This window comes from Doryrhamphus excisus, chromosome 8 (assembly GCF_030265055.1).
Source record: "Doryrhamphus excisus isolate RoL2022-K1 chromosome 8, RoL_Dexc_1.0, whole genome shotgun sequence".
Lineage (NCBI taxonomy): Eukaryota > Metazoa > Chordata > Actinopteri > Syngnathiformes > Syngnathidae > Doryrhamphus > Doryrhamphus excisus.
The window spans coordinates 6,475,264-6,490,323 of NC_080473.1; the positions used below are offsets into that span (position 1 = coordinate 6,475,264).

General features: G+C 41.8%; 1 protein-coding gene across 3 annotated transcripts in view; it reads right to left on the minus strand.

The window, feature by feature from the left end:
* The window catches only part of zgc:77784 (uncharacterized protein LOC402947 homolog), a 55,252-nt gene that overhangs the window by 13,241 nt on the left and 26,951 nt on the right, over positions 1-15,060 (minus strand). For 2 of the 3 annotated variants that reach the window (XM_058079836.1, XM_058079838.1), the window contains exons 5-11: positions 13,087-13,214; positions 9,058-9,182; positions 7,329-7,500; positions 6,876-7,081; positions 3,957-4,038; positions 3,660-3,828; positions 1,206-1,372 (exon numbers count right to left, since the gene is read on the minus strand). In XM_058079836.1, the coding sequence (XP_057935819.1) occupies positions 1,206-1,372; positions 3,660-3,828; positions 3,957-4,038; positions 6,876-7,081; positions 7,329-7,500; positions 9,058-9,182; positions 13,087-13,214 (1,049 nt within the window). The remainder of the gene's footprint in view (positions 1-1,205; positions 1,373-3,659; positions 3,829-3,956; positions 4,039-6,875; positions 7,082-7,328; positions 7,501-9,057; positions 9,183-13,086; positions 13,215-15,060) is intronic. The other variant, XM_058079837.1, reaches the window with a different exon arrangement.

Here is a 15,060-nt window from a genome sequence, read left to right on the forward strand (position 1 = left end):
ACCCTTAGGTGATGCACGGGATGTAAGTGAACATAGCACGAGAGCCACAGTCAACCCTTGCTATATTACGGTTACAACATCCATCCCTCACCATATTGTGTTTTTTCAAACATCAATCAATGAATTAATTATTGCTGTTTCGTGGTTGACTGCGGCCTATTATTAGTTGAAAAAGTAAGTGCATATAATACATTCCAATACTTGAGAGAGTGCACATCTCCACCAAGCACCATACATGCTAACACCTAGCATGATAGTGTTTATATAATAGTCTACCTATCAAACAGCTAAAATTTCTGTTAGCATGTTAGCTTAGCATATTAGCTTAGCATAGCTATGAAAACAGCTACGAATGCTACTACACTAATGCTAGAATGCTAGCAATGATAATGAGCTAACGTTAGCAAGCTAACACCTAGCAAAATAGTGCTGAGTCTTTATATATATATATATATATATATATATATATATATATATATATAAAGTGACTACCTATGAAAATGGCTTTTTTATTTTCATAGGTAGTCACTTATATATATATATATATATATATATATATATATATATATATATATATATATATATATATATATATATATATATATATATATATATATATATATATATATATATATATATATATATATATATATATATATATATATATATATATATATATATATATATATAAGTGACTACCTATGAAAATGGCTAAAAATGCTAGCATGCTAACATTGGATAATAGCATAATAGGACAACATAACGGGAAGGCTAAATGTCTCGAATGAGCGAAGACTTTTAACTTTGGGAAGGTCTAGGTCTGAATTGTTAGAGAAATATGGAAGTAGCTAGAAATGTTTGGATCAAAGGCATTTTGCAGGGAATGTGGAAGTAGTAGTAGGAAGAGCAGTTTTAGGGAAAATGTGTGATTTTTTAGAATTTTTGTTTGAGCATATTATATTGTAGGTAGCATGAATGTTCTGAAGGTGTTGAACAGTTTAATATTGGCATGTCTTGATGGGTTGAGAAATGTGGCAGCAGTAGTCGCAGGTATTAGCTTGAGGGAAAAGGGTGGATTTTGGGAAAATCCTAAATTTGAAACTTTGGATCACCCCCAAAATGTTATCAGTTCTCCATGGATTGAATGACAACACACAAAATCTGCCTAATGACCTCCCATCTAGTCGGCATCCAATGTCACTCACCCTGCGTCCTGACAGGCTCCGATATCGGGCTGGGGTCACTCAGGCCGTAAGAGTTGACAGCTCGAACAATAAAAAGGTAAACCGTGTTGGGGAAGAGTCGCACAACGGTGTGTCGCTCGTGCCTCACTTGGTCGGCCACCGTCTGCCAGGTGCTGCCCACCGATTGGCTGTAGAGAATGAAAAGAAAGTGCTTACGGTGACTTTCCACAAACGTGCTGACAGCAGGTGAAATTCAAAAGTTGACACATCTAAAGGTTCATCAAGAAGATATTTGCTGACACCAATCATTCTACATGCAACACTTTAAATAGACGCCACTTCATGAGGTCATGGTCACATTGTTGTTCACATTGTTGTTCACAGTGTTGTACGCATTGTTGTACGCATTGTTGTACGCATTGTTGTACGCATTGTTGTACGCATTGTTGTACGCATTGTTGTACGCATTGTTGTACGCATTGTTCACAGTGTTGTTCACAGTGTTGTTCTTCACAGTGTTGTTCACGTAGTTGTTCAAAGTGTTGTTCACATTGTTGTTCACAGTGTTGTCCGCATTGTTGTTCACATTGTTGTTGTTCACAGTGTTGTTGTTCACAGTGTTGTTGTTCACAGTGTTGTTGTTCACAGTGTTGTTCAGTGTTGTTCACAGTGTTGTTCATTGTTCTTCACATTGTTCTTCACATTGTTGTCCACAGTGTTGTTATCTGACGAGCTTGACTTTGTTGTCCCAGTGTCTTTGGATAACAAGGTCATGGCGTTGGCTCCTTCCAGCCTGACTTAGATGATAACATGGCTCATTTAAAAAAATTTAAAATAACCCGACAAGTTGCATACAATCATATATTCTCGTTTTGATTTGTTGATTCAACAATTCAGTCAGTGCCAACCAGACCTGGATGGTTTCCATATTCTGTCCTGACATAACTTAAGGGATGACAATGAGGAGCGTGTAATTTCCTCCCCTTGATAAAGCCAAGAAAGAGCAACAAGAAGACTCCCAGATGTCGGCACACAATTGTGTGCATCCTGCAATGCTGAACTACACATTAAAAAAAACTAGTGCAAAAAACTTTGCACAATCATCAACTTCTCAACAGCCCCCGGCGACAAGCGTGACGTTTTTGGATTCGGTTGCAGCTCTAGGACAGGAAAATGACTATATTTATTCCTTCTCATATCTAAGCTGAATATGGTAAGATAATTCGACACCATCACCGATTCCTCTTGAAGTCCATTTGAAATAGTTTCATGCACTCTGCATAGGATTGCACTGCATCATCATCTCCTGACACTCTGCAGGTGTACCTAATCAAATGGCCAGTGATTAAGGCTCTGGCCGCTGGTGGAGCGAGCGGCACAGTCTGAGCTCAGCAACAAGGACAGGATAGAAGTGTCCATGTGACCGCTGCAATAATTGTCTTCTCTTTCACTTAGTGCCTGTCTCGCTGCTTGGTTGTTGGACCTCCTCAGGCTGGGCTGGGGGAGTCACGCCTTCCCATGAGACTGTAGCTTTACAGCAGAAATGAGTCGGTGGTAAAATGTAAGGGATTCAAGATGAAAAGGGGCGGCTTCAATGGGGGAAATTACAGATTAACACAGATGCTGACAGAGTGGGTACGACTAAAATAAAGAGAGATCATTTTGGGGGATAAAATTTGAGCAAAGTGCTGAATCAAAATATCAGTTGTGCTAAACTCGATAAGCCTTAATAGTGAAAAACCATTTGGAACATTCCAGTTTTTCTAAAAGTCAAAATCACCAAAAAGTGACACATTAATCAAAACTTCCTGGACTCCATTTTGATCAACACCGACTGGTCACAACATACCGTAAGCGTTATATCCACAAGTCTGCCATTGGGACAGAGAGGTCTTCATTTAACACTATGTTTATTTTTATGGTGGGTTTCGAATATTTCCACACCCTTCACCCTACTCCACAATGCAGGATATGCTCCAGGTGATGATGATACGTGCCCGCCGTCAGGTCAAAACTTGGGTTTGACTACCTTTTTGCAGCAGATTCCTAATAACACCACGGGATTCTCGTCATATTGACCATCTTTGACCTGCATTTTTGCATTTTCAGTAAGGATCTTTGACTATCATGTTTGCAGTAGATTCCTGAAAACAGTGGAACACTCCTGTCATGAAAAGGATCTTTGACTTGCATATTGCATTCAGTGCTTAACAGAGTTCTGTTATGTAGAGGATCTTTGACCATCATTTTCACAGGAGGTCCTAAAAAACAGCAGTGCACACCTATCATATAGAGGATCTTTGGTGAAGGATCTTTGACCATTATATTTGCTGGTCATACAGACACTCTTTTTGCCGTTTTGCAGTGGTTTTCTAAAAATAGATTAGCACTCCAGTCATATAGAGGATCTTTGACCATTATTTTCACTTTTGGTGTACACTAATGAATGCACACGGTTGGCAACAAGGTGCGTACCTGAAGGCTTCAATAATGTAGGAGGTGACCGCGGCCCCGCCCTCGTGCGGGTTGGACTGCCAAGTGAGGGTGACGCTGTTTCTGGTGACGTCAGTCACCACGGGTTTCTGCGGGGGCCCTGGCAGCTGGATGAACTCAGACATTCTGGACATGGAGGAAACCCCACCTTCTGGTGAGGAAGCTGCGGTCAAATATTTTGGAGTCCAAGCGCTCCTCGGCACTTTGCAGCACCACGCCGAGTGAATGTGAAGTGTAACACAAAGACCAAGTGTACAGAGAGAGGTTGGGTGTGAGTACCTCTGACAGTCAGCATCCCGCTCCAGCTTGATTCCCCGGTGGGGCTGGAAGCCACACACGTGTACATGCCCGAGTCTGCTTCCTGTGGAAAATAGTAAAACATACGTGGAAAAAAGGCGGGGAGCTTTGAGAACAAATGCTGCAACATTTTAAAATGTAGTACAGGCTGTAGTAGCAGTAGTAGTAGTCAGAGTAGTAGTAGTCAAAGTAGTAGTCGAAATAATAGTAGTAGTAGTAGTAGTTGAAGTAGTAGTAGTAGTAGTCGAAGTACTAGTAGTAGTAGTAGTTGTTGTAGACAAAGTAGTAGTAGTAGTAGTAGTTGTTGTAGACAAAGTAGTAGTAGTAGTAGTAGTAGTAGTAGTAGTTGTAGACAAAGTAGTAGTAGTAGTAGTAGTAGTAGTTGTAGACAAAGTAGTAGTAGTAGTAGTAGTAGTTGTAGACAAAGTAGTAGTAGTAGTAGTAGTTGTAGACAAAGTAGTAGTAGTAGTAGTAGTAGTTGTAGACAAAGTAGTAGTAGTAGTAGTAGTAGTAGTAGTAGTAGTTGAAGTAGTAGTAGTAGTTGAAGTAGTAGTAGTAGTAGAAGTAGTAGTAGTAGTAGCCGAAGTAGTAGTAGTAGTAGTCGAAGTAGTAGTAGTAGTAGTTGTAGACAAAGTAGTAATAGCAGTCAAAGTAGTAGTAGTAGTAGTAGTCAAAGTAGTAGTAGTAGTAGTAGAAGTAGTAGTCAAAGTAGTAGTAGTTGAAGTAGTAGTCGAAGTAGTAGTAGTAGTGGACAAAGTATTATTAGTAGTAGTCGAAGTAGTAGTAGTAGTTGAAGTAGTAGTAGTAGTAGTAGTAGTAGCAGCAGTAGTTGTAGACAAAGTAGTAATAGCAGTTGAAGTAGTAATAGTAGTCAAAATAGTAGTAGTAGTAGTAGAAGTAGTAGTCGTCGAAGTAGTAGTAGACCAAGTAGTAGTAGTAGTAGTTGAAGTAGCAGTAGTAGTAGTAGTATTTGAAGTAGTAGTTCATCGTTGTGTCCATAACTTAACTGCATTTGCGGAGGCCCAAAAGGTTAAAAAGGCTCAAGAGCGGACTGCCGGAAGAGAACCAGTCCATGTTTGGGGGATGTTCCCAAACATTTCACTCGTCCCAGGCGCAGGCAACTCATGAAGAATTGCATGAAAATCTGCGCCAGACTTGACGAGCTGGACCTTCAGCATGCCTTATGGCACTTGTTTGTTAAATAACTGTTCAAAGTACATGCTTAGACTTAGTAGGTGTTAATTCTCCTCCACTCGTACTCTGAGTCTCCTTGTTAGCTTGCTGTGTGATGAATACAGTGTTATTTCTTCTATGACACTGAGTCAGACTGTTTTGTTGAGTCATGATCTCCTGCTGTTTCTGTTGTGATGACGAGCTCATTGCAAGTTCCTTTGTGGCCACCACCTGCCCAAATAAAGAGCAACTAACTCTAACCATCGCTACAGTATTACATGGTTATTAGGTAATCCCTCATTTATCACGGTTAATTGGTTCCAGGCCTGGTCGAGACAAGTCAATTTCCACAAAGTAGCCATTTTTATCCTTGAAAATGTTTCATTTGAGCAAAATTACAGCATTTTTTGGGTTAACATCCAACATCTTTACTAAAATTTTGCCTTAGCTTAACTTGCATGTGATTGTGAAGAGTTGAAGCGGCAAACAACCATCACACTACCACCACCATATTTTACTGTTGGTTCTATTTTTTTAATGCAGCATTTCTTTTAGGGAAGATGTAGTACACACCTTCCAAAAGGTTCGTCTCATCAGTATTTTCCCAAAGGTCTTAAAGGAGACCTATGATGCTTTTTCACCTTTTTGACCAATAAATGTAGTGACAATGTAGTATTCTGGTGTTAGTTCTATGTGCGGTACTATGAGGTGATAGTGTCATCATTCCAATGGGTAAAACGCACACTGTGCTGTTGCTATCATGACTCTGGTTGTCACCCCCCGCCCCCCGCCCTGCACTGCTGCGCTGTGCTGCAAAGATCCAGAACATGCTCTGCAGTGATGACCTTGGCTGACAGCAGCACAGCGTGCAGGCAGGTGAACTTCTTTAGATGACTTCAACTGCCGTTAAAATATTGATGGTGCGTCGAGGGCATCGGCGGGGTAAATATTTTTAGTCCCTGACTCGTCATCTCCATTTCCACTCTTTTTTTTTCGTTTTACTCCCTTGTCAACCTCTCAGTGGCACACTAATGCATCTCTTCTGTTCCATTGAGCACATTGCCATGGCAGATCCCCCCACCTCACCCCCCTCTCTCTGTCTCTCCAGCTACTAGTGCAATGGAGCAAACATTAATGCTCCAAGTTTGCAGCACAACACAGCCGAGCCGCCAAGACCGGGGAAGAAAATAAGTAGGCGATTTAATTAAAAGGCAGTCAGATGATTAATTGTCTATCTCCAGTCAATTAGGGATAAAGGATGCTGCCTCGCCGACCTCCAGGTGGGGTTATGGCAGCGATACTGACTCCTCTTCCATCAAAGCCCGACACATTAGCATTTGCAAACAAGAAACCTTCATTACCATGACAATTATACACCGCGTGAGCACATAATTGCAATGGAGCGATATGGGCAACCTCAGAGAGACGGGTCTTTCAAACTCAGTCGTGATGTTCTCAAGCAAATTGGAATTTATAATGAATAGCGACGTGGGCTGAGTGGACACAAAGCTAAAGGGAAATGGAAAGAATCATGGTACGTATATAGACATGCATGTCGACATGATTAGCACGGTGATGCAGACTAAATCTCTAAACTAATATACATGTAAAACTCCAAAAACCCTTATAGTATCATGTCTTAAATAAATACTGCCTGGCGACTTATAAATAGAAAAAATGTTCTCGTTCTCGTTTTTCCCATCAGTATTCTTCCTTACTGTATCTCACCTGGATGTCTCGAATTTCCAAAGTACCATTCTCCACCAAGGTCTGACGAGCTTTATTCCCCTCAACTCCTTCTCCGTTCTTCTCCCAGGAAATCTTTACCGAGGGTCCTCCGATGACGTGGCAGTGCAGGTGAGCTGTTGCACCCCGAGACACTGTCTGATTGGCCGGGCCTTGGCGGATAATTGGCGGGATCCGGCCTGACGGCCCTATCAGAGAAGCATCTTATTATTATGAGGGAAGCGGTGAGGATGGTTTGATATGAAGAAAAAAATGCAGCTAATGAAATTTAAAGAATGAGAAGTTAAGAGCTATTACCAAGAAGGCTGACATGAATTGCTCATCCAGCATGAGGTCTATAATTGCATTTTCTATTAATATGCCATTAATATGCAATGAAGAACAAACTTCTCCGGCACACTCATGGTACAATTAACTGGGTCTGCTCCAACGCACCTCCCTCTACTTCCAGCAGAGCCTTACTCAGCACGCTTCCTGCAACACTGATAGCCTGGCAGATATAGAACCCCGAGTCCTCCGGGTGGATGTCGGTGATGGTCAGCTCCCCGCTCATGGACACCGAGTAACGACCAGACTGGGACGGCGGTTGGCCGGGGAACAGCAGCATCTGAAAAAAACACAAACAATACCATGATGAAACAAAAACAAATGCTAAAATGGACCATTCTTTATTAATAATGATTTGGACTGCATGAGCAAGTAGAAAGGACGACGTAAGTCTCAGAAATGTATTACATACAATCTACGAGCGACTGTGATTGGCTGGTGACCAGTCAAGGGTGTACCCCGCCTCTCGCCCGAAGACAGCTGGGATAGGCTCCAGCACCCCGGTGACCATCGTGAGGATAAGCGGTCGAAAATGAATGAATGAATCTACAAGCATATTGCATAACAGAGCCGCAACGGAACCTACCAACTGCATGCGGGGCTTGTGATACTTCAGATGCAGCTACTGCCATCTTGTGAAGTTGCCTACAGCCACAGCCCACATCTTTTAGTATACCATAAAATTCTACTTTAATAAGCAATAGGATGTGACACTGGCTTTTAATAAAGGAGAATAATATTCTCATTGCCATGGCAACCACAAATAGGCTATACAATCATGACAAATGTTTTTCAGCAAAAATTTGCACCAAATTACAATGATGCACGTAACAAAATGGTGGATTTGCTCTGTGCTGCAACGTTCCGTGTAAGCGAGTGCCCAAACAAAGCACACTATGCATTGCTGACTCACTGTCTGTGCATTCTTTAATTGAGTGTGACTGCTAAATAACCTGCCATGGGGTCAAAAAAAGTTGCGAGTGCCAGTGATTTGATGAAGAAGGTGAGAAAGATGATTGAATACAAGGAAAGACTCAAGTAAAAAGATGGTGTGTCATTTATATTTTTTTTTAATATTTTGAAGTTATCTGTGTAAAACAAGAAATACTCTTTTTGAAATGTATTTTTTGCTAATATTTTTGGGTCTCATTTTCGATTGACCTTATGTCCGATGGGGAAAATTGCTTTGGTTTTCATGGAAAAAATTGCCACTGTGCTTGACTTTCAATAACACAAAAAACTGACATTGCACAACATTTTTGTGATGCATAACTGCTTTTTATGAGTCGTACTGCATCCTGCATGTTAAGCAAACCGTAAAAAAACACGGTGAATTATGAACAGCTCTTTTGGTGTTATCCACATGATAGCCACTAACAGATGTTACATAGTATTTCCCTTTTCTGAGGCGCACGTCACTGTAGATGTGACTAAGCGGGGTTGGGGGTGCACATCCATCCATTTCGGTCCTGTAAGAGGCTTAGACTTCAGTGGAAGGACCAGGGTTATAAGGCTGCACATAATCCCCCAAACACCACAAAAACATCTGAAGCAGTTTCTCGCAGAAGAGGAGCAACAGTTTATTTATAGCTGCAACATGGAAGGAGGACAGCGTCTGTCTGCAGGTAACGCCCGAAGAAGCAGTTCACACACCTAGTGTACTTCCTGCAACTCCTCCTTCCACCTCCTCCTACGTCTCCTCCCATCCGCTCAGCATGATTCAGTTAACAGTGATATTGTGGAAGATGCAAGTGCCCGCCTTTTACCAAATGACACTCCAAGACAGAAGAAAGTGTGAGAAAGTTTGCCAACGTGCTGAACCGTCTCTGCTCCTCACCTGACTGCCCTCCTTCTGCCAGAAGATGGCAGGTGGGGGGTTTCCTGTCGTGCCGCACTGGAAGGTGACGCTCCTCCCCTGGGATGCGGTCTGGTCCCGGGGTTTGCTTGCGATTTGAGGTGGTACTGCAGAGGAGGCAAGCAGACATGAAGTTCAGCCTGGCTGGATGACACCGTTCCAGCCAAACAGCAAGATTTTACAACTCATAAAAGATTGATATGCCATTACACGATGGCTTTCGGTCTGCCCTGAGCTCCGCTGCCTTGGGAACCAGGGTCGGCCTTGCTCAGCCTTAAAAGTGCATTCCAAAAATAAAAGAAAAGCCACAAACTCCATGCTGTAGCTCTACATTGACCCATATTCATGTACTGTATGTGATATTTTGCTTGAAAATACACTATAGTGGTACACTACAGATTATTAGATGAGATTTATTGTCGCTTTCAATAAATGACTTTCAATGTGCTTTTTGTCCCGCTCCCCCTTCTTGCTTTTGCATATTGTAGATCTATTTAAAACCTCATTAAGATCCAAATGTGCATTAGGTCAATTGTAGCCATTTTTCAACTGGTCTGGAGATTTTGGTGAGTTCTGTATGTGTTGTTTATTTGGAGAACAGTCTGGCCATCGTGGTTGCATTATTCACATGATAGGATCTCATGTTGATTTCATTGGCTCACACTTGCCGCTGAATGTGAAGCTTCTGCTGCCTTCCTGTCTCTGTAGCGTGCATATGCACGCAAACACAACTCTGGCTCAACACACAGGGGGGGGGCTGAGTCATATGTGTCAAATTGTCCAGATGACGTTTTACGCTTGTTAAAGCAATTAAACTTTTTTTTTTTTCATGGAGCAGTGTAGTCAAAGTAAATAATATGAAGCTCTGCATAGCATACATTCTTGCACTGTCTATAATTGGTTCATTTATATCTTTACATAATCAGGGTATTTTTAAGCATGCAGTTTTTATGACCCTTCACTGTGTTCTGTGAATTTTTTCTCATTATTTTATATTATTGTGTGAATGCTGAGAAGCATTCTAATGCTAGCGATATTACATCTGTTGCGTCTCCGTGCAATGTCTCCAGGGATGCAGTCTTCGATTCAGTGGAGCTGTCCACATTTTGTGACAAAAAGCGCGCCAAAGGTGCCCTGAAAGATCGCCAGCTCCAACTCGGTCTATTCCTGCGCGGTGGTGAATTGGTTGACAGGCGCACAGAGCACAAGCATCACCAAAACCTCCCAGGCGGGTTTTTCAGAGTGTCAGGCACATTTCAATGCAATAAACAATCACAGCAGCTACTATTTAATGGAAGCGTCTGAACCAGCATGTACATTTTGTATTAATTAAGTGTTTTGTGTTAACATTTTGGGATTTCTGGAACAGGCGACTTGAATTTTCATGATTTCTGATGAGGAAAACATATTGGGTTACCGTATGTCAGAGTGGGACCCTTTGAAACAGATTACTGAAATAATTGTTTTCTTTGGTGCCAAATAGAGCTGCAGCCTCGCTATGAGAGACTGCACACCGATTCTGAGTTTGAGTTGCTGCACCAGAAAAATGAAGATTAAACGTGCCTTTGTCGTCATCGTTATTGTGTGTCTGGTTATCCTTGAACAGAAACGCAACATCTTATCCAGGTACATTCCTACACCAATGCATTTCACAGAGCCGATAAACGGAACCTTGAACTCTTCCTCGTCGTTACCCGTCTCATTTGCTAATTGTTTTTTTCATCTAATTTCTCTCAAGGTTGTCTCATAAGATGATGCAGAAGCAAACAGAGGAGCAGCAGGATGAAGAATGTCGTACGTACATCATCATCATGGCCAGCGCCAGATCAGGTTCTTCATTCATGGGCCAACTCTGACGCCAGCATGCAGACAACATGTTCTATCCTTTCGAGTCTTTGTGCCTTTGAGCCTTTGTGGCATGTAAACCACAAGCTGACTGCTGACACTAACAGGAGCCTTTCAAGCACACGGGAGTGTGACCAACCACAGCGGAGTGGGCGTGCCCCGAGGCGGGCCGTGGGTGGAATACATTATAGCAGACCGTCTTTGCGGGAAGCATGAAATCCAAAAAAATACATCTGAATGGGTGCAGATTCTGGAAGAGCTAGAAAGCTTTCTGTGCGGGTTAACTCAATACAACTCAATACAAAGGACCAAAATGAGCATAATAGGTCCCCTTTAAGACATAATAAAATGCTTGCTGAAGGATGGGGGCTGTATACAGACTTAAACTGAACATATCTTTTCGCTCTTATTGTCGGCAATCCAGTACAAATCCGCTCAACCTGATCTTGGCTTCACAGTCCTACCTTTCCTAACACCACCATGTCGGTGGGAAGCCCTGTGGCCTCTAGCGGAGGACCCTTGCTTGAACGTTGGTGAGGGTGGTTGGATATGGGGTTTTTAATCTGTGTAGACAAGGAATAATATGTGTTTTGCTGGGATGAGGTTGGAATCTGGGTGGTTGGGGGGGTGGGACTAGATAAGTCTTGACTTCTTTCGAACATACGTATGTACGTTTATATATACAAAGGTATTTTTATTTGTATTAATTTCAGTTGGTCTGTTGTGCTTTGGGTGTTTTTTATGTTCAAAATAAACAAAAAAAAAATTGTAAAATAATTCAGCTGGTTTGCGATCCAGGTGCCATGCGGATCAACTTACCAAAGATGGAAACGAGAACAACAGAAGGGTGAAGGAAATCCAGGAAGATGGTGACAACTTTAGATTGTCTGCCGAGTTGGGCTGAACCAACCTCAGCGGTTGAGGGGACGCTACATGTTGATAGGTTACGAGGACAAGAAAGCCGAGTAGATGTACAGGTTCACTGGGATCCAGTCCCCGAACACGAGAATGGATCCACTGGTCCAGCTGGTGCAGCAGCGTGGACAACGAAACGATGCTCCGCAACAAGTCCAACCGTTTGGTTGAGGACAAGAAGCTTCTTTAATGCAGGGGTGCCCAAATATGTTTGCTGTGGATGCAACTCTGCCACTTTTAGATACGCTAAGATTTCAAACATATCAGCGTTGTCATAAGCCAGTTAGGATCAACTTCATTATTTGCTCTTTTTTGTCTTTTTTTCATTTTTCATATTCAGAATTTCAACTTCCATCATAAATAATCTTTGTAAATTGTTGTTATTTTTGCTATTCAGACAGCAATAGCAAATCTATAGTACAATACAATGTGTACACTGACTACTTTATTGTATTGTACAGCATCTTCTAATTGGATAAATGCTTTGTAGAGTCTGGGTTCGTTTTTGATTCATGAGCCTCTGATGTTGTCATTTTAATTGCTGCATTGTTTGTTGTGCGAGCATATAAGAATAGCACGCCGGGTAGAGAGTAAAGTACATAAAACAAGCAGGAGAAGACACAAAAAGAACAAAATGGGAGTAAAACTTACACGGCAGGCCAGCTGGAATGATGATGGGTTTGAAAGGAGACAAGGAGATGGAAAATTAATGAGATGGATGAAACACGACAGCGACATCACACAACCGCTGATAGCATAGAGGCGACAAAAACAACAAAAAAGTGAGTGAACGGCAATTTGCTGGGATTGGATTTCATTTACACTGATAAAAACATGAGTGGATGAATTTGTCTGAGAGTGTCTGAACCAGGATGGAAGGGAGAGGTTGGTGTGTGTGTGTGTGTGTGTGTGTGTGTGTGTGTGTGTGTGTGTGTGTGTGGAGAAAGAGAGATGAAGAGGGTCATGTCTTATTAATAGAGGATCTGCAGGCTGGCAGTGAGTTAAAGCACACATGTAGCAAACGTCAGATAGGGTAATCCAAACAGTTTAACATAATCCTGACGGATGCACTGAACACCAGCTCTGCCCAAAACAAGCAGCAAACAGGAAATAACAAGAGCCCCCCACCCCCAACTGGTGGTCACCATGTGACTCCAGGCCCTCTTATGGTTGAAGTGCCCACAAGAGCCTTTAATGCAGGCTTCAGTATGCAGCGAAGCCTCGCTACAAAAGGCATGATGGCTTTCTCACCGTGCACCTGCAACATGGCCGACGCCTCGGTTTTGCCCACGCTGTTCTCCGATGTGCAGGTGTACGCCCCCTCGTCCTGTTCTTTCACACGGAATAAACGCAGGCTGTTTCCATTGCGAATTTCAAACCTGACAAACGAGAGACAAGAGAAAGTGAATGGGATGCCATTTGTCATGCCAAGATGGCGGCGGTCTTAAACTTTTCATCAGCTGATGAACCGCCAGTTTCACTTCAGTTGCTTACTTAAAACGTGGTTTTGTCTCACACTCATTTCTTTCTTTTCTTGTCATTTGGAAGCGCTACAAGAACATCATTGAGACAGAAAAGAATGTAAATTCTTGCAATTTTCCCTCTGGTCATAAAACTTTGATGAGGACTGTATAATTTAACACGTGCTGCCTTTAAGTTAAAGCGGAGTGAGGATCATTCTAAATGTTCATGTTGATTAGAAAGCTGAGAGAGCCATTTGCAATACTTTGGGTGATAATATTTGCAACGGCAGTGCAGTATAGAAACTACAAGCACAGTATGCCATGCTGATGGCATCAGAGAAAATGATGAATTATTATTATCTAGTCCTGGACTTTAGATTGGATTTTATGATGCAGGTGTCATTTGAACTCTGTGCAAGGCAAATTCACAAAAATATCTTTGATTTTAGTTCAGGAAAAGTTACTTTTCAGGCGTTGGAAATGGAAGCCAAAGGTTTTCATTTCCGTTGAAGTCATGAAGTCGTATCCGGAAAAAGTAAATAACAAAACATATGAAGTGTAAAAAGAAGAAATAATGTTCTTTCTTGGGCTGCACGGTGGTCGAGTGGTTAGCGCGCAGACTTCACAGCTAGGAGAACTGAGTTATAGTCCACCCTCGGTCATCTCTGTGTGGAGTTTGCATGTTCTCCCCGTGCATGCGTGGGTTTTCTCCGGGTACTCCGGTTTCCTCCCACATTCCAAAAACATGCTAGGTTAATTGGCAACTCCAAATTGTCCATAGGTATGAATGTGAGTGTGAATGGTTGTTTGTCTATATGTGACCTGTGATTGGCTGGCCACCAGTCCAGGGTGTACCCCACCTCTCGCCCAAAGACAGCTGGGATAGGCTCCAGCACTGAGGATAGGCTCCGTGAGGATAAGCAGTAGAAAATGAATGAAAGTTCTTTCTTTGTTGTTGATATTTAGTCAGCAACATTAATGCCAAATTTAAAGCAGAAATTTTAAGTTCAATCAACTTTGCTAAAGTGAAAAACTAATATATTTAATATATTTCCAGTTTTTTAATCAGTCACTGAAGCAATGCAAATATTAACAGCAATAACTAATAAGTGACAAGGCTTAGCTAATATACTAATTAGCTAATTGTATTGAGTTGAAAAAAGGAGGATAAAAAAAGGGTGAAATGGGTCACAGGATAATTGTGACTAACAAATCCTTTCTCTGGTCTCTAGTTGATTCATTTCCATCAAGCCGCTGATCCGAAGACATCAGTTAATGAGGTACATATACAGTATGTTGCTTTAGTGTACGTACATATAGACATGTTCTATAGTCTTTACTAGCATTAAGGCCAAGGGACATGAGTCCTCGGTTTGAAATCTGTCAAACTGCAGCATCACCCCACATGTCCTCACTTGTTATCGTAAAAGCTCGTTCCCCTCTTTAGCCTTTCTTCTCGTTCTTGGAATTGCACTGCTCTCAGAAGAAGAGTTATGATCATACAATGGAAAAGGTTTTCAAAGGGTATTACGAAATAACAGCAGTATTAGGGTACAGTGCTGGACCCCATCATCGACGAGTGTGTATATGTGTGTGCGTGTGTCCTGAAGGCCCCTACGAGAAGTTATTAGCCTCACTGAGTTATTAGACTGAATGTAAAAGTGTAATAATAACAATAATATCTAACACTATCAAAGCTAAGGTTGACTACTTTGTTGTAATTTTTTGTCATAAATCATGTTTAAAAAGTTGTCCACTTTCA